Genomic DNA, 22,322 nt, shown 5'->3' on the forward strand with positions numbered 1-22,322 from the left:
CATCTGAATACTAGTGTAGGTGCCAGATTAAAGCCTGTCTGTCTGTAGGTTTTCTCCTCAACTTTCTTTTTAAGGTTAATAATGCGGCAGGACCTCTGTTTTTAAGTGTTTCAGCTTATAACAGCCCAGCTTGGGGACGGGTGGTTTGTTGCACTCAGAGGTTTGAATTGGTGCCGTCTGTAGTAAATAAATGTTGGTGTTTTGTATAAAAGTTTGAGACCTCTGGCTCGAAAAGTAAAATAAGTGACAGGTGCTAAAGCAAAAAGTGTCAGGACAGGAATATAATAATCTTTCTGCATAAGGATATAATTAATTAGGATATTTTTTTCTGTTGTTGACCTACATATAGGCCACAGACAGTGTAGTTTAAATAGTTTTATCAAAGTTAATCATACAACCACTTGAACCACTATAGAATAAAGTTTATAATTCACTGTCTTACTCGTTTTCTTCTGGGTTGACTGTAAACCTGGTGTCATTTACCATCTTAACGTGCTGCAGACGTTAATAGTTTTATAATGAACTTGTTGGATACACGTTTTCTATCAACCCTGTACTGTAGTGTTGTAGTTTTTGTCTAACATACCTTCAGTAGCTGTAAGCTGACACCTCTCACTTGCAGGCGTACACTGTTTTCAAAGTGTCGGCCCCTGTTGGAGAGCTGTGAACCTGAGACCTGAGGGCGACGAACATCTGGCTCCGAGTGATGACTGGACGTCTTACAGGAGTAAACAGAGTGTGAAGAAGCTTTTCGGAGACAGGATCCTGCTGCTGCTGTGAGTACACTTTGTACCTGTGTAGCTTCACTTTGAAAGAAGTCGGATTGATCTACTAGAATTACGCATGTGGACAAACTAATTATTAAACTAGTTCTTACTCAGCAGCGGTGAAAGAAGGACATGAGATGATCTTTAACTTATGTCAAATGTCAAAGGGTAAAATCCAGACATTCAAAATCTTACTTAAGTTAAAACACATCTGAATTAGCAGCACTTCAACTTTCTATTCTGCTGCTTAATATTAATCGTGTAGACTAAAATCAGCGTTATATAAAAAAACAAGAAGCTAAGAAGTAGTAAAGTAGAAGAAGTTTATTCCTCTTCTGAAGTCTGAAGTCTGTATCACACTGATCATGTTTTATTCATTTTACCGTAACGTTTTGCGCAAATAACTTCAAAACAAACTGAGAAACGCTGATGTGTATTATTTTCAATGATTTACTGACTTCTATTAAACAAACAAACAACTAGTTTGTAAAGCTGCATTTGTGCAAAACCGTGCTTTAAACACACACACACACACACACACGTATATATATATATATATATATGTATATATATATATATATATATATATATATATATATATATATATATATATATATATATATATATATATATATATATGTATATATATTTGTATATATATATATATATATATATATATATATATATATATATATATATATATATATATATATATATATATATATATTTACAATCTTCATGCCAAAAATGTTTTTTCTGTGATTTACTGCTGCAGTGCACTAGGTCTGCACTGTTCAGGTGTGTAAACAGCTGCAGGTGATAGACCTTTCCATCCTGTGTTGATATGAGGTTTATTTAGTCTAGAGGCAGCTGAAGGAAAGCAACCGGGTGAGAGCACGACTATAGTAGATCCTTATACCTGTGGAGTCATATCAACTAAACACTTGGTATTTGACCACTAGTTTCACATTGATCAATGTCCGACAGCTGTCGCCCACGACTGCACCTCAGTTATTTAAAGATCAGTTCTGCTGCCTGCAGAACTGTTGCACAGGTCACAGTAACAAACTGTGACACACATTTCTGAACGAGGAGATCCTTCTTTCACGGACAGAGTTGCTACTTCAACATTTTTCCCTAAAGTAAACACGAGAGCTGTGTCAGTCATGTAGGGAAACAGAATTTTGTTAACTAGTTGTGAATTTAGCTGTTTACCAGACATAGGCTTTGGTTTCGTTCTCTGCAGACATTAGATTTAGAGCCTTTGCTGAAGGCCACATGCAATCAAATCATCAATCACTCATGTAAGATACAGTACAGTGCACTTCCAGATTATATTCAAGCTAATGCTCTAGATCCCATTGTGCACGCATTCTTTAGGTAAGTTGCTGCCTAATTCAGCCTCACCCTAATTCCAAGAGACAGTTGCACTGTGAAGATGTTTGTTTTTATTGTGAAAACACAATGAAATCCTGAATCACCACTGACGCAAATCTTACTTAGGAAAGCTTTGAGGTTGTGCAAAGTAAATGAGGTAGAATAGAAATATGGATACACGCATGGGCCTGTGTGTGTGTGTGTGTGTGTGTGTCAGTGTGTGACCTTCAGCGCTGCACGAATATAAAGACCTCAAGTGTCTGAGACTGAGACCAGTGGGTGACCTTTGCCTTTTCTTCCCGGCCAAACCGTCCTGGAGCAGAGGTGTGAATATTGCACCTCAATGTTTTGTGAGAGCTCACATGCTTTGCTGGTCAACTTGTAAACCTGCCTCAAACTTGGCAGGCAGCCCCGACCACATACAGCATACCTTGTCTCTGTCCCATGTCTGCTGATGTGTTTACAAAAGAGTCTTTTCACTACATCCAGCCGGGACCACATGTCTTCCTTACATTTAGCTCACAGTCCACTGAGCTGCTGCACATCTACTGGATCATGGTGCAAGAGCTTTGTGATCAGTTTTTAGCTAACGTAAGACGACTTTACCACAACGAACTGCTGAATTTGTATGATATTTTTTTATGCCAAATGCTTGTACCTTCTGTTATTAAGATTAACATGGTAAATGATATACATGTTAAGCATCATCCAGCAAGGAAGGGTTCATGCACTGGTGCTACATCAGATATGGTACAAGGAGACATGTGTTCCTGGTGGACTACTTTGTAATATGAACTTGATGGCATGCATTGAATGTTGCTCCTGTTTAACCTTGTGTCTGTTGCAAGGACAGATAAAGCAGTTCCACATCTGTAAAACTCAGCTTCATCCCATTATAAAACTCGGTGCATGCAGGAAGCTTGAATATTCATGATCTGCTACTCAATCTTGTTGCCAGATTATTAATGAATAACAGACTATTTCTCATCAACGGTGCCTTTAACAACACTGCACCTGCATGCCCACCTGGTCTTATTACGTTTAATGAAATGTGGATGTTGGTCAACTGGCACAAACCAAGCTCTGCCTACACTGTATATTGCTCAGCAAACCCAGTGACCCACTGAATGTGTTGTTGTGTTAATTCCAGCTGATTAGCAGGGAGAGCATGTCTCTGCATGGGGCTGAGCTTTATGATGGAGGCTGCCCTGGGAACAGGACAAATGAGCCATGCAGCAGCATCAGGAGGCTGGCTTAGAGTTGGAGCTATACATATTATTAGACCTGCAGTCAGGCAGTTTAATCCCTTTGATTAATGACTGTGTGTGTTGTTTGGATGCGAGCATTAGGTCCATGGATGGAAGCCAACATATAGAATATGTTTCAACGTCTATTGTTGTTTTTGTTCATGTGCAGGAAAGCTCTACGCTTTCACTCCAAATAAACAGACCTATTACCATGAAAAAATATTATGTCTTAATTATTTATTGCCTTCAACTGATGATTTGTAGCAGAATTTTAAACCAAATCCTTCTAATTGTACAGAAAACATCTGTAAAGAGAACTGTAAGTTAAACTAGTACAAATATATTTACTGCTGTATATGGTGACAACATGTAGATGAGATGTACAGTTGTCTGTGATCTCCAGGGTTCTTGGTTTGACTCCTGGTTCCTTCTGGCTACATGTCAAGGTGTCCTGGGACAAGATGCAAAAATCCCATAGCAGCACCATCATCTACTGCAGCTGTCCAACAACAATTTCCCCAGGGAACAAGAAATTATGTCATTATTACTGTGATCATTATAGAGAAATAGCAATAATGCAAAACATTAACATAAATAAATGCCATATCTGCTATTACCAAACCTCTCACAGTCAGACTGGAGCTGAAACATGGACAGTGAAGTGGGACCAGTGAACACCAGCCTCGACAATCCTCTGAGCCCAAAGCATCTCACTGGGTTGGGAATGAATTATTCTTTTGGGCAAAAGTACCGACCGAGCCCTGCCAGTCCTCAAGAGTACAACCAGTGGCTGCCCTACCGCCATGATGCCAGCCTCCTTCCAATGAAAGAAGACCTGGCTCTCTGGCTCAACAGTATGACAGGTGAGATAAATTTCCTGCAGCTCAAACTGATCTACTACTGAGGGTCAACCATATTTCTGCTGTGGAGTATGCTATACAGCGTGCAGGTGTGTGTCCTCCTCAGGTGTGGACCTCACAGCAGACAGTCTGATGGAGAGGTTGGATAACGGTGTGCTCCTCTGTCAGCTCGCGCAGCTGCTCCAGGAAAAGATGATCCATGCCAACAATGGCAAGGTGAGAGAATAGAGAGCAAATGAATTCAGACTAATCCCACCAACTCAAACTAAGAATTACAAAACACTTGATTAATCCATTTAGTAAAGCATTTTACTCTGCAGGATGTTTCCACTGTGCACTCATTACCTCTGTGTATTCAAAACTATGGCAGCCCTTTATAAGAAGAGTGATCCACTGGCGAGCTGATGCAACTTCGGGATCTTTTTTCGCCCGAGACAACACAGCAAACTTCCTCTACTGGTGTCGAAAGATCGGGGTTGATGAAGCTTATCTTTTTGAGTCAGAGGATTTGGGTAAGTGAAGACAAACACTATGAAGCTCCTGAACTTCTTTTTTCTATTTCCACCAAAGTGCTCAAGTCGATTGTGTAACGCAGTTGAACCTGCAGCAAGTAATTAAACTAAAATCTTTAGGCTTAATCTTACTGAAGGAGAAACAATATACACCCTCCCTCAATCTACTCTCATGAACATTTCTCGTTGCACTTCTTACTTGGGCATGTCTATACAGGGCACCGGACGCGTGAGAATGACAATGAGTAGGTTAATCCCCCTCCCCTCACCCCTCAAGCAGCCTTATCTTCTTCAATCAGCTAATTGAATGATGGGAGAGTAAACTTACTGCACTTTGACTGGCTTATCTGCCTCCGTGACATCAGTTTATATTCATAAGAACTTACTGTAGTAACACTAACAGCTGTGTTGCTCCTGACCGGTGGAGAAAAAAAGGGCCACTGAGATTTTATGCTGCAATACCACAAGTGGCCGCAGGGAAACACTGGCAGCAAATCTTCTCATCTAACTATAACACACATTACTCACTGGAGCTTCTGGTAGTAGCTTTCCATGACTGAGAAGTAATTATGGGTAGAATAACAAATAAAAAACAGTAGTAGCATTAAAATTGATGTTTTTTAAATAAATTAACTTATTAGGGCATTTTCTGATGCTATCTGATTGGATAGAGCTTCCTTTTTAATGTACAGACAGCTAAGATTGACTTGTTGGTGAGGTTTTCACGCCCTCATGCCCTCAGCTGCACATCCAGAGCCCTGCTCAGCTTCAAAGACAGAGATACACAATAGAGACAGAGTACCTCCTGAAATGTGCCCTCTCAGTTCAGACTATAGTTCCTGTTTTTCTTTTGACACACACAAAGGTTTATCTCTGGAAACATATTTCCTTTCAGATGAATGAGTATTTTTTTATATATTTATCTCTGCCCCCCCCACCCTCTTTGTGTGTTTCTTATGTGTGTGAAGTCTTGCACAAGCAGCCTCGGGAGGTTTGCCTGTGCCTGATGGAGCTGGGACGGATTGCAGCCAGGTAACTATAAAATAAAGGAAAGTAAGAAAGAAACATAATGTCACTCCTGAAAAATAAATCAAAATGGAATCACACTCGGTGGAAACTCCTGAGCTATTGTGAGTAAAAATGATCACCATTATCGCAGTCATGACACATTAAATCCTTAAACATTTGCTTTAACATTTTAATTAGTACAGAAAAGCAGTTTTAACAACAATGATTCCCAACATTTCTCAGCATATGCGCTTTTCTTTCATTTTAAAAATAAACCATTTATCAACTTATCCAATGTGATCATCTGTATTTCACTTTTTAAGTCAGTGTGGTTTGTCCTACTACAAGTTAATAGTAACATGTAATAAATAAAAACTTATCCTTTCCACATAACCTCTGGATTAAGTATCTCCACCGTATAATTCAGTGTTGATTTACCGTTACGTTTGATGACAAATGTTTGTTAAACTCTCTCTCAGGTGTGGAGTGGAGCCTCCAGGGCTGGTGAAGTTGGAGAGAGAGATAGAGAGGGAGGAGGCTGAGTGCTTATCGCCATCATCCCCTCTGCCCTTCTCCTTTTTTCCCCCTGCATCATTGTATTCACCATCAAAATCATCCCTGCTTCTGGTCCCCTCTCCACCTCCTCCACCCGCTCTCCTCACTCCAAGCCCCAAACCCCGTCCGTCTGAAGCTGCCTCCCTCTCTTCTGATCTTCAATCAACCACAACAAACCTAGTACCTGCATGTTTATCCCCTCCTCAGTCCTCTCTCTCGGCCTCTAACCCTTGTACAACCACAGCCTCAACACAAACACCTTTGTTCTCTTCATCCTCCATCACTAACACATCTGCTTCAACTCCACCGTCACCACAAAGAAACCTGGTGTCCACTGCCAAAGTCTCCTGCACCCCAAAAAGCAACCAAACACCTAGAACTACACCTGCAGCTCTCACTCCTCGCGCCTGTAAATCCACAAGCCGCCGGAGCACAGGCACCATTTTGGATGAGATTGTGCGTATTTTACTTTACCACAGTAATGGATCTTATTTCAGGCTACAGTTGCTGAAGGTGTATACTGTGCTTGATTTGCCTTCTTGGTGTCTAATCTGTTCCAGGTGAGAAACATTATTGAAAATCCCCCCTGCAGTTGTTCATCCAGCTTCCTCGTTGAGAAGCAACCTAAAGGCTGCTACCGCGTTGGGGAGAAAGTTCTGTATATACGAGTGAGTACAGTGTGTCCCCACTAACTTACTCAAATATGAGAGTTTATTTGGTTAAATATTGAGCAAGAGACAGAAATGTTTAACTTTAGAAACATTTACTCCTTTGATTTCCTAACCTTAAAAAAACTTCTTTCCGTTTCATAAATCAAATTAATGTGAAATCAGATGTGTGGGATCACAATTTGACACTTTAACAGCAGGACCAGAAATTTTTAATCAAATACTGCATTAAGGCTCACACAATGAAGATGTGTCTTTGAGGCTAAAACACATAATAAGATGTGAGGTGCAAATGTCCTTGGGTTATTAATCAACAGCTGAGTCAGCAACACGAGCTGTGTGTCAGCGCCATTCATTTGGAATCATTCGGGATGGAGATGTCGGTGCCTTTCAGCCTCCCTGAGTCGTGCTCCACCCATATGTGGCGGTACAAAGGCTCGAGGAATGGCCTTCTGGGAGGCGGAGTTGCTTGGCAACCAGTGGTCAGGATAAGACTGGGCTGACAATGATTTTATTCAGTACATAGACCTTCAGCGAAGAGTTCAGACCTGACGGAAAAAGAAACACGTCTCTCTCAGGATCATTTTGCAGAAGATATGACAACAGTGTGTGGTTCAAATGGCAGCTCACTTGGGGCAGGGGTGTTTTTTCATATAAAAAGGTTTTATTACACTATCTGTCCATCTGAATAAAGAGAAAATATATCAGCTTCAGTGTAGACTATATACAGTATATTGTTTAACATGACACTATGATACACTTAAATCCATAAAACATTATTAACACCATATCATTGGGATCCCATAATGATTAGGTTAAAATGTTCTCTGTGAAATACAACAGATTAACAAGATATGACCTCGCAGTGCACATGTTTTACATCAAATAGAGTGCACAACTGCTTCGGTGGCTAATTGCTGACTAGTTGAAACCCATTGAATGTTTGTTAATTGTATTGAAAACCCCATTGACGCAACGCTCTCTAAACAGGCAATCAATGCTGTCAACATCAGTTTGCTTCCAGAAGAGTTACAGCTACATTTCGACCGGCTGACAGACAACATATTCTTTACTGCCCATTTAGAAAATAATGTTCCCCTTCAGGTCACAGAACATCTGTTTCTTTACACCAGACCTGTCGATAACACCGGAGCACGTGTTCACCACATCTAAAGAGACTGAGGCAACAGAGAGGTGATAACCATAGCATGTTCGTTTAGGCCCTAAACTAACAGAAAGCATTTAAATTAAGAAATTTTAATATAAAGAAAAGGGATGTTTCTATTTCTCCACTGTCTCAGCTGTTGACCTTTTGTTCTCAGCTTCTTGCAGATACAGCGTTTCACCATAGCTCAGTGTCCGTCTGTCATGTTTCAGGTACATTACTTGCACTGCTCCCTTTCCTTTTCTCCTTGCTGCTGACAAGCAAACAGCACCTTGGCTGTGTGAATAGAGCGCTGCAGCCCATCGACCCTGACGCCATCCATTACCTTGAAGCTTGCAGCTGCCTGCATCATGTGTGCAGAGAAACACACCATAAACCTCAATTACCATATACCATGATAACCTCTGTGCTGCTCCTGGGGGAGCCTGCCTCCAATGTGTACAGACCTTTTTAAAGAGCAGATACTATTGATTACTGAGACAAAGTCATTAGCGAGGGGTTTAATCAGACAGCTTGTTAATGAGCGACTGAGCATGACCGCCCCTCCTCACATGTAAACTTTCTACCCCAGCCCACCCCCCACTCTATTCCCTATGGAGACTATTCAATCATGCTGGCTTTAGAGTGCTCTGCCATTCTTTGGTGTTAAAAAAGAGGAAGGTTTTTCTTTCTTCCCTGCACCCAATTAGGCTCTCCTTTAGCTTTGTAGCAGGCGCACTGCCGGACTGTGTCAATGGGAGAGAAACACATTCAAACACATCACAATATCATGCCACATCATTTCTGTATTTACTGTGCTGCCCATATTGAAGACAAACCTAAAAATGATGAATAAAAACATCATGTTTTGAAGACTGCTGAGCAAAATCACCAAAATGAGTATAATGAAGTTGGTTTTATTGAGACTAGCATTAAGGCAGAAAACAACTTCATTATCCTCATTAATCAAGTGCCCTTAAGCCATTGACACCACAGAAACTCCATTGTCTTTACTCTGAATACTGTAGGTGACACTGACCTTTGACCTTAGTGTAGAAGAGGAATCATCAGGATTAAACCTCAGTGTGATAGTCATACAAATAAATACAAGTACGAGGCAACATGGAGGTGTCTTTGTACTTGGATGCAGCCGAACTATGAGCACATGTTAAGATGGTCGCAGTGACAATGATAACATGATGTTCAGCTGTACAATGCTAATATTTGCTAATTGTTGTGCACTAGCACATTATATAAAACTTCCACTTTAGATAAGTCAGGACCATGAATGGATTTCTGAATGGGCCTAAAAGGTCACGGGGCTCCTGGTGCAGATGATGTTTTTTGTTGTAGAAAGTGCCAAATGACCACAAAGAGACACAAAATGACTGAAGCACTTTTAATACCCTCTAATTCTCCTCAGTTTGTCTTTTTTGACTGTACTCAAAAACAGCCTCAAAACCAGCAGATGTGGCTAAAGCCTGCCTCCTACTGGCTCGTACGTAAATGACCCTTCTTAGGACACTCGATCTTTCAACCAGAAAGGAGGGAGGGAATCAAAGGAGCTGCCGGGGAGGACACAGGGGAATCCAGCTGTAGTTTATGGGCTGTAGACGTAGCACACTACATGGAGACCTGAAGGGGATAGGTGGTGGTTGTAGAGACGGAAATAAAGGAGTCTGCCCCACAAACAGAGCTTGCATTAATTATTACATGGCAGAAACATTTTAACTTCATTCTGCCTTCAGTTTGGTATAAAGATTTAAAATGTTCTGATTTGTAACGAACCGTAACATTCTGCTATAAACATATTAAGGAAAATGAATTTTTCTTTTACTGGATGATGACTGATTAATTTTTCAGAATGAAGATCAGTCAGAATGATAATCCCCTCCCCGTCTGACAGGAAAGTGGTTTATTCAGGATGTCAGACTTGACCCCTGTCAACCTCAACATTTTAATCTGCAGGATAACAGCTGAGATGGGCCACGTCTGGAGATTTTTCCTGGATAGCTGCCCACGCCGCCTGCATGTGTCTGAGCTTGTAGCATTGATTTTTCACCCTATACACGGGGCACACACACGTCCCCGCATGAGAAGTGCAGATCTGCTTGTATTATCACATTCTTAATGGCAAGATAATGAAGGGTTTATTGGTGATAAGGCAAAAGGAGGATGTGCTAGTACTGACGGGACGACGGATGGCTTTGAAAGGCCTCCAGGGAATGGGAATGTCTCCTGGGACTTGAGGGTCTGCGCTGAACTCATCTAAATTTTTTCCCCTCCTATTTTTTTTTCCAGGCTTTATATTGTGGCAGTAGTTGCCATGGCAGCAGTTGGTTTTCATCTGTAAGGATGGCTGTCTGTAAAGGACGTGTTGATTCAGATACAGCTGACCTCCCTGCAGCTACTGTTAAAAACATAAACTGGCTATATAGTCATTTTATTGAACATAGTGCTTATTAGGGGGCGACTTTCATTGCAGGTCTGTGTGGGTGTGCCTTTGTGTGTCACTGCATGTGTGTGTATGCATTTTTATATGTGGATTAGTCGTGTGTGTGTGTGTGTGCTCAGCTGGTGCCACGAGGTGTTGTTTCATTTGGTTTAATGAGATTTGGAGAGATCATTTGCCTTTCATATCCAGAGCTGCTCATACACATGAATTGTGTGTATATGTGTAGAGGGAGGGTAGGGGGCTGTCATCAGCAAATGTTTTCATATGATTGAAATTTCATAAACATCTTGTCAACAACATGACCAGTACGTACACTCTATTTCTCTTCTTGACTGTTTCCTGTCATCTATGCAGATGCTGAATGAGCGTCACGTGATGGTGCGCGTAGGTGGAGGCTGGGAGACTTTCATAAGTTACCTGCAGAAACACGACCCCTGCAGAGGAGGAGGACTGGTCGGCAGAGCTGAGGTCAGGGTCTGTAAGGACAAAGTGAAGTCACCCACTTTGAACATCTCGCCTGACAGCTACATGGTGGTCGGCGCCCATTACCGTGGTAAAAAATAAACTCTGGACCTGCTCGGTTTTGTTATCGGCTCCAGGCAGCAGGTGAACATTCACTTAATCAGACCAAAGAGTACAAGGTCAGTGACTTAACCTAGAGGTCAGATCTGTTTTATGTCAAATTTAAAAGGAAATCCAACTTTTTCGGTGTAAAACTTGTAGCTATGGTTTGTTGTCTGTATGAACTGTCCGACCTACATGACTGTGCGTACATAACAATTAGCTAAAATGAACTGATAATCAACGATATCATGAGCTTCCAGCTTCTTCAGTGTGAATATTTGTTGTTTTTTTTTGTCATATATGATTGTGAAGGGAATATCTTTGGGTTTGGGACTATTAGTTGAAAACAACTACAACAAGTGATCAAAATACATCACCTTGAACCATCAGTAATTATAACAGACATGTGTCACTATTCCCTTCTGCAGTGGACTTGAATTATACATTTTACTGTCATTTGTAGTGTTTCTGTGTAGGTACTAAACATATATCTTGTATGTGTTTATGTATCATGGTCCTGTTTTCTTTCTATCTTTTTGTTTCTTTTCTAATTTTCTATGTTTTGGATAAAACCTGTTTTGGTTTCTGTTTAAAATAAGAATAAATAGAAATTACATTATTAAATTACAACTTATATTATTTTTGTTTTAATAACATTTATCATAATATCATAAAATCAAATCATGAAAAAATTGTATTTCTCAGTTGCTTGTACATCTTAGGTCTGTTGCAGTAAAATCACCTCAGCCTTAAAAAGTCAAAGGCACAAAACATCATGTCCTGCCTCTAGATGGCACCATGTCCTAAGTGACAAAAGGCCGGGCCTACACCTCCCTGCTCCTTTGGAGGAAGTTCTGTTAACGCTGCTGTTTATGATCTTGTCTCGTACCTCTCAAGGACATTCTAGTGCTTTTTCAGTTTTACTTCATAAACTACTCTCATCCCGACTGATTCAACTGTGCAAAAACACACTGCTGCAGATGAAGATGGTCAAACACTGAAAAGTGCTTTGAAAAAGGAGCAGTAGTTGGTTCACAGACAACTTTGGAGAAACAAATACAAACATGGAAAGCAACAGCACATTAGTAATTACATTTTATTTCAGTAAATAAATTAATTAAAAATGGACACCAGTTTTTAATATATTGAAAGAAACTAACTGTAATGAGATCATGCAAGACTGTAATGTCTTTTTAGTCCCCACATAACATCTGCAGTGGATTGAACCGGTATAAATGACTTGTAGAAAATAAGAGCTGTGCTACTGAAACAAGTGCCACTTTAAATGGCGGCATTTTCACAGGGCATCTCTCATTGCACAGAGTACATTTCTAAGTTCCTGCCTCGTTATCATTTGTTCTCTAAAGTACATTATTTTCACTGTTCTGTAATTCTTGCTACTATGTGCTGCTGTTCTTCTGTATTGAATCCTCATCTAATCAATGCCAAACATCTTAGCGTTTGTGTACTTGGAATGTATGTTTTCACACATGGGGCTGTAAATGTGTGCTTCAAAACTGTTGCTTGTAATACTTTTTTCACAAAGTCCTCCACATTTTCGTGCGGTGGCACATCAGTACTGAAAAAATCTGATTTTACCACCTATAATACACAAAAAACTTGTAAGAGTCTGCAATTGTGCTTCAGTCCTAACAACACATTACACTTGCACCATGTACTTATACATTACAGTTTACTGCTTACAGTAATACTTACACTTACTGGCCACATTATTAGGTACACCTGTAAAATGCAATCTAATACAGCAGCTCGGCCATGAATGAAAGTTAAAATCTTTAAACTTGAAAGTGTCAGAAAGGTGATTATTCTGCCATGTGTGGGCAGTGGAGTCGTACTGGATTGTATTATATTGAGAGGTGTTTCTAGTTTCTCATTTATGCAAATAGGGTGGACAGAAAGTAGTATTCATGGCAGAGCTGCTGGTGTACAGGTGTACCTAATAAAGTGGCCAGTGGGCGTATATTACTCTTATCAGTTTGGGTGTGAAATTAAAACTTTATAAAACCAAAACACCAAACAGCATTGCATTCTGTGAGTTGTAGGACATCAGAAAATACACTGACTCGACTGTCAGTGTAATGACCATAGATATAATCTTTGTCTTTATATTTATGGTATGTCCTTGTTTCTGGCATAAATATTTTCACAATAAGAGCCTTGACCGACTGACCCAAAACACACAACATGGTATAAACCCAAACTCTTTGCCAAAGACACAACTGGGTGCTGATAACATGCTTTTGATCATCTTTTGCTCCCATATGTGGCCTTGCAAACGTATAATGTATAACTCCAACGTGTCAGACCTCAGGTTCACAGACCCAGAAAAGTGCAAAGATTCAACAACACACTGAAGATACAGTTTTCAGTCATGCCTCAGTTAATGTCTGAAATGTGGGAGCCTCATGACGAGGTCGATGGTGATGGTGAAAGGACTGAACATCACACACGGTGTTGTCAACACACATTATAACACAGCTTTTTTTTTTTTTTTCTAAGAAAGTTAATTGACATAGCTGACAGAATATCTCCAGCAATCAACATTTATGAAAACATGGCTATAATATTCTTGTTTCATGAAATTGTAGTGAGCTTTAAAATATTAAATTAAATAAAATAAGGAAACAAATGAGGAAAATAAAAAAACTGGCTGCTGTGAGTTATCATCCAAAAGTGTCACCAGGAGAATTGTTTCTATTTTAACTAAGGTCTTACCATCTCCATTACATTTTCAAAACCTTCTATGAGGCCACTTCGCATACTCCAGACAATGAAACTGACTATTTTTAAGTTAGTACAGAATGTGGTGTATTTATCTTATTTATTCTAATAATACAAAATTCAAGTTGGGAACAATACAGTTATTGCATGTACTATTTTAATTAAATTCATCCATTATCTAGCTGGAGCCTATCCCAGCTGTCACTCAGCGATAGGCGGGGTGCACCCTGGACATACAGAGACAGACAGCCATTCACACCTAGGGGCCTTTAGGCAATTTAGAGTCATCAATTAGCCCTAACACATGCATGTCTTTGAAGGTGGGAGAAAGCTGGAGAAGAGAACCAGAGAGAACCCAGGCAGACACCGGGAGGGCGTGCAAACTCTATGCAGAAAGGCACCCAGCCGACCTGTGGATTCGAATCCGGGTCCTTCTTGCTGCAACTTTTAGAAATGTTGGACAATAATATCTATTAATTGAACACTTTTAAATGTATGTATACTTAGTTCTGGTAGTTTTTTTTAAATGTGAACATGTCACAATTAAAACACAAAATCAGTAGAAAAAAATGTATCTTAAATAGATCTGTTGTTGGTAAAATGCTCTTTTGAAATGATTATTTGTGCTTTTTTCAACATCTGATTTTGAGGTATTTTAAATTCATCTATTCAAACTAATTATTCCTATGTTCTTATCACATACCACATCATATACAGTTTACTGTTTTGTATATTAGTACACAATACATTTGTTTTTTATTCATCAAGAGCTAATACAAGTAAATTTATAATTTTATTTTGACCTTGTATTGTGAAATTTCTGTGTGTAGTGAACTGCTAATCCATTTTTCATCTGCGATATTGATTTCCAATTATTTACAGTTATTTGTGCTTTTCTGACACAGGATTTGGAGGCATGATGTGTAAACATGATGAAACATGCATTTACTGCCTTTACAGAAGGTAAAGTTTCTAATCCCTCATACAAAAGATAAAACAACAGTTATTACATTAATTATTTTGACTGGTTGTTTCAGTCATAACTAAGGCAGATTTTAGTCAGGACATGATTAAACTTTTGGATCTCTACCAACGTGTACCGTTACTACTGTATGCTACTGTATCGAGTATAGATGAGGACTGGGAGTGCAGCTTGTGCTTTAGTTTTCATGGGTATCACTGGGTTTATTAGGAGTAAACAATGCAGTAATCAAATACTTCCCCCACGGTTTGGGTCAGGTTATGATTCAGCTGTCAGCAAACAACTGGGCCTGTCAGAGCTGTAACAGCACAGCAGCACTAAGTCACAGCTCAGCAGTTACTGTGTTTTAATGCCTTCTTTTATATCACACTTGTTTTCATATGAGACCATAAAATACTTTTCATGTGGCTGAATCCATAATGGATTTCTGCTCCTTGTGCCATCCTGTGCCTCTATCCTCTCCATACTGTCAGCCATCATTACCTCTAAACGAACAGAAAACAAACATTCTTATTCAAAATCTACTATACACAAACAATGACCTGGATCTACATATAGATGCATTTGTACATACAGAATCTTCAAATAAGCATCAAACAATTAGCTTTTCAATGCGAATTTATGTCTGTGCATGTTTTTTTTTTTTCTTTTTTTTGTACTGACCACGCAGTTAGATCCACTTGTGTTCTGCAGAAACTGCAGACGTCTGCAGGGGCTCTTGTTTGATTTCAGTAAGTGTGCTACACTAAAGATAAGCAATGGGCAGTCAATGCCAGAATTTATTTTTTTCTTCATTATGAACAATAACACAGCACACATCACTCGACTGAAAGAGGAATGGTAACAGGATGCCTGATGTTTGTGTGGTTGTTCCTTTTGGAGGATTTTTTTCATGATTCGTCCAGAGTAACCGAACATGTGTGGAAAAGCTAGTATGTGTGCATGTGTACTGTGAGGGAGTGTGTGCGGCTTTATGTATTTAAGAGAGCACCATTTTAAGACAAATTCTTTTTAGAGAACAGTCACCTTAAGATCACCATAGAGTCAGCAAGACAAAAATCGGAACCAAAAAGTAATAAAAGTCTTATTTGTGCTATGAGAGCCATGCCTCAGTCATACGTTACTGTAGGTGTCACTCTTGGTGTTCCTGGAGACCTCTCTTGGATTTTCATCATTAGGTGTGTGAAGTTTGTCGTTGCTTTGTTCCTTCTGCCACAATTCAGGCACACTGAACACTGATGGGAATGGCGATGTCGAGGGTGGTGTGAGATGGTGATCAGACAAAACTGTTTCAGAGTTAAACATCAAGGTTGGAAGGGTGTAGTTTGTGCGTTCGGTGGGTCAGTTGCTTTACGACGCCCAATGGTCCTGTCACACGGTTCCATTCTCCTGCCTTGGCTTGTGGGTTGTTGTGCGAGCGGGTGTGCTCAGCGAGGGGGCCAAGGTGCAGAGGAAACCAGCTAGCAATGTGAGACCAAGACCCCCCCAGGCACAAAACATAGACCAGCCATAGCCATGGCTAATGTCCTCAGGGAGGCCATACATGTAGCGGGGGTAGCGGGATAACTCAAAGTTGATTCCTGCCACACATGTGCACAAGGAGATGATGCAGCATGTTCCTATGTGAGCAGAAGAGACAAGCAGCGATTTAAAATGGTTCCACTTCAATTACTGAATCAATTATTCAATTCCTACACACACTGTGTATCTTAGTGCACGACAGGAATCACGTTACTGCAGAACATTGATCATCTATCTCATGTTAACCCGTAGATGCTCTCAGCTGACATCAAATAAATACAGAAATAAAACAAAATTTGATTTGGTCTGCATGCATGTGTGTGGATGTGGGCATATGTGCTCTCACAGTACCTCCCATGAGAAAGAGTAGCCCAGCTACATATTGCATGAGGTCATGCTGCTGGCAGCATCCCAGCACTCCAATGATCCAGCCAAAAAGGATGATGGACACAGCCATTCCCACAAAGCCAGCCGTCATTCTTCTTAGATCTGCAAGCAAGGGACAAAAAAAAACACAGCCTGAATTGAAATCTACAAGTAGAGTTAAAGATAAAGCTGAAGATTTTTGCTTAACCTGGTGATTACTCTGAATAGGTGAATGGAAGAAACTGATCGAAAAATTTTAATACAGACTTCACCTTACTTGTCAGTGAATATAGGAACTAATTATGCAGTGTGAGAAAGTTAGAACTGCCTCAAACAGCGTTTACAGGGGGAGAAAACACAAACGTATAGTAAAAAAACTGAAAACAGAAGCACTAATGTGTTATGCTTCTTCCAATTTGCAATACTAAACGTAGGCTTATATCACAGAATTAAAAGCCAGTGTGAAGAACACTTATTTTTATGTGTCTGTTGCTGTCACCGAGCAAGCGTATATAATTATTTAATTTAATATTATTTATTGCAAAAATGGGAATGTTTTTTACAAAGAAGCTCTAATTGAACAGAAATGAATATCAATGTAAGAGTAACCTAACCTTCTTATGAATGTTGTTAAATTATGGAACTGTAATCAGTCTTTACAACCAATAAGGTGCAATAAAGGTTTACATTGTAATAATATCTATAAGAATCTAGACCATATGCAGAAATGCTACTAAAATAGGGCATTTCCTAGCACACTGAATGTAAAAGGCAAATCTGTACTGAATATAAAGCAACACACCTAGAAGCAATAAGATAAAGCTACCCCGTACATCAAACTAAAAATCTCTACTGATGCAATCCAAGGTCAAAAAAACTCTCTCTTGTACTCTTCGATCTCTTTGAGCAACAATATCAAATAAGAAATACAAGCCGGTCTATCCAAATGTTTAAAGGAGAGATTTAAAACAAGACACTTATCTGTCTGACCTATCGTCCTCAGATAAGCCCATGGCCCCCTACTAGTGATGACCTGATAACCTCTGGTCATGAGATTACACGTGGGAGACAGGGGATTATAAGGTCAGTGATATATTCAACTAGTTGTCTCTGGAGTTTTAATCATTCAACCTATTATGAAATTCCCAGGAAACCATTATAAAGAGACAATCTTCTTCAAATAACAATTTGGCTGCTGTGGATGTAGATGAAGAACCCTCATTTACGGAGGTTTGAAGGGAATGGCATCTCGGAGAGTGGTACATGTGAAATTAATTAACACATTTCAGTCCCAAAGTCTTTTACATGGACAAATTAAGAAAAAAATGTTTGATTTCTTCCTTAAAGTTACCAAAAGATCTGGGGGTGAGCTATGTTTGCTAATAATGTAGCCTGGAAACAGTGACAACAAAACAGGACCCAAATTCGTGCCTTGAGTAACACAGTAACAGTTTGTATCTCACTTTAAAGTCGCTTTGAATGAAAGCGTCTGGCAAGTGACTAAATGTAAATGTAACATCTAAAGTTCACATACTCGGAAAAACTGCACCAACTAATCTCCTAAATGTGAACGTTTGCCAGAGGACACTTTCTAATTGTCATGGATTTTCACTAACTTTTCTGTTTTCAGTCTATTATGTTAATACAATGGCAGCAGAAAGCAACTGAATAAATGTAATTATTGCAAATAAAACACTAAAGACTGAATCATCAAGGTCATCCAATTCCACCTTAAAAAAAATACTCTTTAAGACTTACGGAGTGCATGCCACTCATCCTGTCGAATGGTCTTTGTGATGTTGACTGGTAAATTTCGTGGTAGAATGGACGAAGAGTAGTGATACTTGACTGGGGTACATCTTTGAATTATTCCTGAGGAAAAAAAGGAGAGAGTCATAACTGGAGCATAGATATCCCTAATATCCCTAATATCCCTATATATCCCTATCTATCTATCTATCTATCTATCTATCTATATATCTATCTATCTATCTATCTATGTTAATACTCTTGACTTAGATGAAGATCAGATCACATTTTATAATAAATCAATGCAGAAAACATGAATTTCCAAAAGGTTCACATACTTTTTCTTGCCACTGTAAGTAACCATAAACTAGTGTACTTCATATGTCACTATAGCAATGTCAAATTATTATAAAATTCTGATCCTTTCTGTGTCAAAGCCTCAACCTATGAGCGGTTTTGGGAATTTTAATCCTCTTTTGTTGATGTACAGTATGTGATCTTCTATGCTTTAAGCTGAATGTTCTTTGTTAATGACATGCAAGGTTACTACCGAAAAGACTTTTTTAGTCCAAATATTTCATGTTTTCCAAATGGATTATAATGACTTTGAAAAGCCCACCGAGTGACACTAAACCACAGCTAGCTACCTAGGTTAGGCATTTGAGGCACCCTGTGGTGCATCTAAATCTTTCATCACGCTTTGAAGTGAATTTTGACACGAAGTCTTTAACATCATCTATGATTATTATTATTATTATGCAAACCAACTTTACATACAGTTTTAACCTCAAAACTTCCATTAAGGAAAATTCAACTCACTGATATTGAAGGCTACCAGTCAAAATTTAAAACACTCCGCACACCTGGCAGGTCGTGGCAGATCAACATGGGTGATTTTAATTATTTTGTCCTGATTAAACCTCCTCTCAGAACTGCGTCCCTCCTGTCTGACTCCATTGTTAGCACTACACCTATATAATTACTGTTGATACAATGGGTTTAGTGATATCATGTGACTCCCAGCACTGCTATCAGTTGAAATAAGTGGAAACATTAGTGTGGGTGTTAGATTATGTTCTACATATGGACAACTGCTCCAAAACAGCAATGAATGAACACAAATCAACACTTAGTGCCACTCAAAGATCAACACCCAGTCACACTGTGAAAACGTGTAGATTTGAAGCATGTGTTCAAAATTCTCTCTCAGTGCTATGTTAACACTACATCTGCAAACATCAGCAGAATTTGTCTGATGCAGTTATTTTCCCCGACACCACCACAGTCACACATCAACATCTGACACCTTTCTACCCAAACAACATCAAGGTTCACAATGTGCAGCAGACAGAGGTTAAGCAGAGGTAAACACTGTGCAGCTTTTTTACTTTCATTCTGCAAAGAATACTGAAAAGAAAAACTGAGTGTTGATATCTGATCTTATGTGCTTTAGCCTGGTGACAACATGGTCAATATAGTCACTTCCAGGTTCATTATGATGTTCACATTGGGGTATTTGTGAAATTTTAATGTAATGTTACTTGTGCAAATACATCTTCAGTGCAAAACAATGTCAATGGCAGGATAAAGCTGGTAAATTATAGAAATCTATTAAGCTTTTTTCAGTTGTTTGACACTCTTAGTGCTTTGTAATTAACACAACAAAGTATGTTCTGACAACCTAGTGTCCATTATTAGCAGTCTGTCAACACAGTACTCATATATCACATTATATAGTTCTGATATCAATACCAGTATCAGCGTTGAGTGAAACTATCCAAACGATATAAATAGAAAATAAACAGAATCTTAAAAATCAGGTGAGAGTAAGTAAATAAAGCAATAAAACTGTATTTAGTGTTGGGGCTACCACAACTAATTGTAAATGGATTTCATTATATTTGCAACTGCTTCAAATTCTAATCTGCACCTGCCTTCTGGCTGCTGGGAGTTAAGTATTTTTAATACCCAAGAGCAGGAGCTTTAGTAGCAGCAAGTACTGAATAGAAGTTAAATACATCAGGTGGCCGCAATCACTCTTTAGCAGCACAATGAGTGAACACAATGTCTCATGAACAGGCACAGTTCATGAGACGAATGAGACAGTGTGAAAACGATTAATGAAGATGGGAAGTGTTGCAGAGGCATTGCACTGGACTTATGTGTCCGTCTTATAGCATCTATTCTTGTAGGACAGAGAAGAACAGTCAGTTAGACAAGAAGTTGTTGTCAGTGTGGATACAAATAGATATTTAACACATTAGAAGTTTCCACTGTTTCCACTATGATAATGAAAAGCAGCTTTTCATTGTTTGTTAATATTAAAATTATATTTTCAGAAGTTGTAGAAATTAATAATTAAACTCAAATTAAAAATGGGCTTTTCATTATTATTATCTATGTGCAGTGAAAGAGTTGTGGGCTCTGACATAGACGGACACTGAAACAACATGGTGTGGGTAAATATTTTCAATTTGGGAGAGAAACTGTTAATAAATGTGCCATTTTGGCTGTTTTTCTACTGAAATCTCTAATCACAACAAAAAGCTGTGACATTCACGTTTTCTACAGCGTGAGATCTGCCTCTTTGTGTCTCTGCTCAGCTTTAGGACCTCGGTCTGGTTCAGGTATATATGACTGAGTGAGGCCTGAAACATGGCTGCTCATTATATGTGGTTTCCTCTGCTGTGGAAACCAACATTGACGCCGAAGACAGTTCAGCTCTTAAAAGCCATCGTGTGAAATTCTCCTGTACAAGATGTTGTTGAGTCTCCTGAAACTAAACGGGTTCAGAGAATGAGAGACCAGCCATTATCTCAGAGAGGAGGCGCACTCAGCACCATGGACAGCGAAATTCATACATGATGGAGGAAAAAGAGGAAAGCGCGCATGTAAACGCATCCTTGTCTGGTTTTATACCGTTAGAGCCTAAAATGCAGACATATGTTAATGTGAGAGGAGAGAGAGAGAGAGAGAGAGAGGGGGCCTCTGGTGATCCTGTTCGAGTCAGGCTAGGTGTGAGCTCATCGCTCAGCATCACGGCCTGGCGCACAGAGACGCCAGGCTCCCGTCTGCTCCTGTTTACCTTTGTAAATAAGGTCCTCGGTCTCCAGGTCGAATCCTTCCCGGTGACACTTTCTCCAAAGCCCGGAGATGGTGGAGTTAAACTGCCGACTGCAGTGAGACTCCATGGCCGACGCAGCGGCCAGAAAGTGCCGCTTCGCCCTGATGAGAGCACCAGCATCTGGGCCGTTACCTTTCCTCACCAGGCTCTTTGGAGGCATCTGGAGGGGGAGGTTGTGGTTCGAAATGTAGATGTAACCCGGGTCGTTTCGCTTGTTGGCATAGTTTTTACACCTCTCTCGGTGCCTCCGAGCGTCGGTCTCGTACCAATAATCGGTGCAGATCGCCATGGCGAGCAGCCCCAGCGCGCAGAACGCCAAGAAGAGCCCTGTGCTGGTTAATATTTTCATAGCGGCCATCTTCCCCACTCGATGGAGAGCCCAAATAGTCGCAAGAAGGTTCCTCCGTGGCCGTGGTGGTGGTACCGCGTGAAATAAATCACGACGGCACTCACAGCCTCACGCAGTCCTGCACTAGGAGCATGATGCGAGGCCAGTGCTGTCTGGACTGGATGCTGCGGTCTATTGTTGTGGTACCCGGTGGATGCAATGTTGTTCCCACCATCTGTTATGGTACAGGAGGAGAGGGGATGGATGGCGACCAACGCTGTGAGGAGGAGGCAGGGGCTGGGATGTAGTTGCGCTCTCTCTCCTCCAGGTTGTTGCGGGATGGCGAGCAGACA

General features: G+C 40.0%; 2 protein-coding genes across 2 annotated transcripts; one reads left to right on the forward strand and one right to left on the reverse strand.

Moving 5' to 3' along the window:
- Positions 1-711: 711 nt before the first annotated feature.
- Positions 712-11,157, forward strand: gas2b (growth arrest-specific 2b). Its single transcript, XM_026378798.1, has 8 exons — positions 712-776; positions 4,023-4,254; positions 4,358-4,467; positions 4,622-4,763; positions 5,732-5,795; positions 6,251-6,782; positions 6,887-6,994; positions 10,948-11,157. Exons 2-8 carry the CDS (start codon positions 4,041-4,043, stop codon positions 11,155-11,157), a joined length of 1,380 nt encoding a protein of 459 aa, XP_026234583.1. The 5' UTR covers positions 712-776; positions 4,023-4,040.
- Positions 11,158-12,293: 1,136 nt separating this feature from the next.
- On the reverse strand, positions 12,294-22,231 carry si:ch211-150g13.3 (transmembrane protein 178B). Its single transcript, XM_026377759.1, has 4 exons — positions 21,603-22,231; positions 18,527-18,640; positions 16,754-16,891; positions 12,294-16,500 (listed from the first exon to the last, which is right to left on the reverse strand). The coding sequence occupies exons 1-4, from the start codon at positions 21,997-21,999 to the stop codon at positions 16,253-16,255; spliced, it is 897 nt and encodes a 298-aa protein (XP_026233544.1). The 5' UTR covers positions 22,000-22,231; the 3' UTR covers positions 12,294-16,252.
- Positions 22,232-22,322: the final 91 nt, after the last annotated feature.

Source organism: Anabas testudineus, chromosome 3 (genome assembly GCF_900324465.2).
Source record: "Anabas testudineus chromosome 3, fAnaTes1.2, whole genome shotgun sequence".
Lineage (NCBI taxonomy): Eukaryota > Metazoa > Chordata > Actinopteri > Anabantiformes > Anabantidae > Anabas > Anabas testudineus.

Excerpts from the sequence above, each read along its gene's own strand:
- gas2b (XM_026378798.1), top strand. The coding sequence starts at position 4,041 with ATGGACAGTGAAGTGGGACCAGTGAACACCAGCCTCGACAATCCTCTG. Across the intron at positions 4,255-4,357 it reads CTGGCTCAACAGTATGACAG|GTGTGGACCTCACAGCAGAC; the intron begins GTGAGATAAATT and ends TGTCCTCCTCAG. Across the intron at positions 6,995-10,947 it reads AGAAAGTTCTGTATATACGA|ATGCTGAATGAGCGTCACGT; the intron begins GTGAGTACAGTG and ends TCATCTATGCAG.
- si:ch211-150g13.3 (XM_026377759.1), bottom strand. The coding sequence starts at position 21,999 with ATGGCCGCTATGAAAATATTAACCAGCACAGGGCTCTTCTTGGCGTTC. Across the intron at positions 16,892-18,526 it reads GGATGAGTGGCATGCACTCC|ATCTAAGAAGAATGACGGCT; the intron begins GTAAGTCTTAAA and ends CCTTGCTTGCAG. Across the intron at positions 16,501-16,753 it reads GCTACTCTTTCTCATGGGAG|GAACATGCTGCATCATCTCC; the intron begins GTACTGTGAGAG and ends CTGCTCACATAG.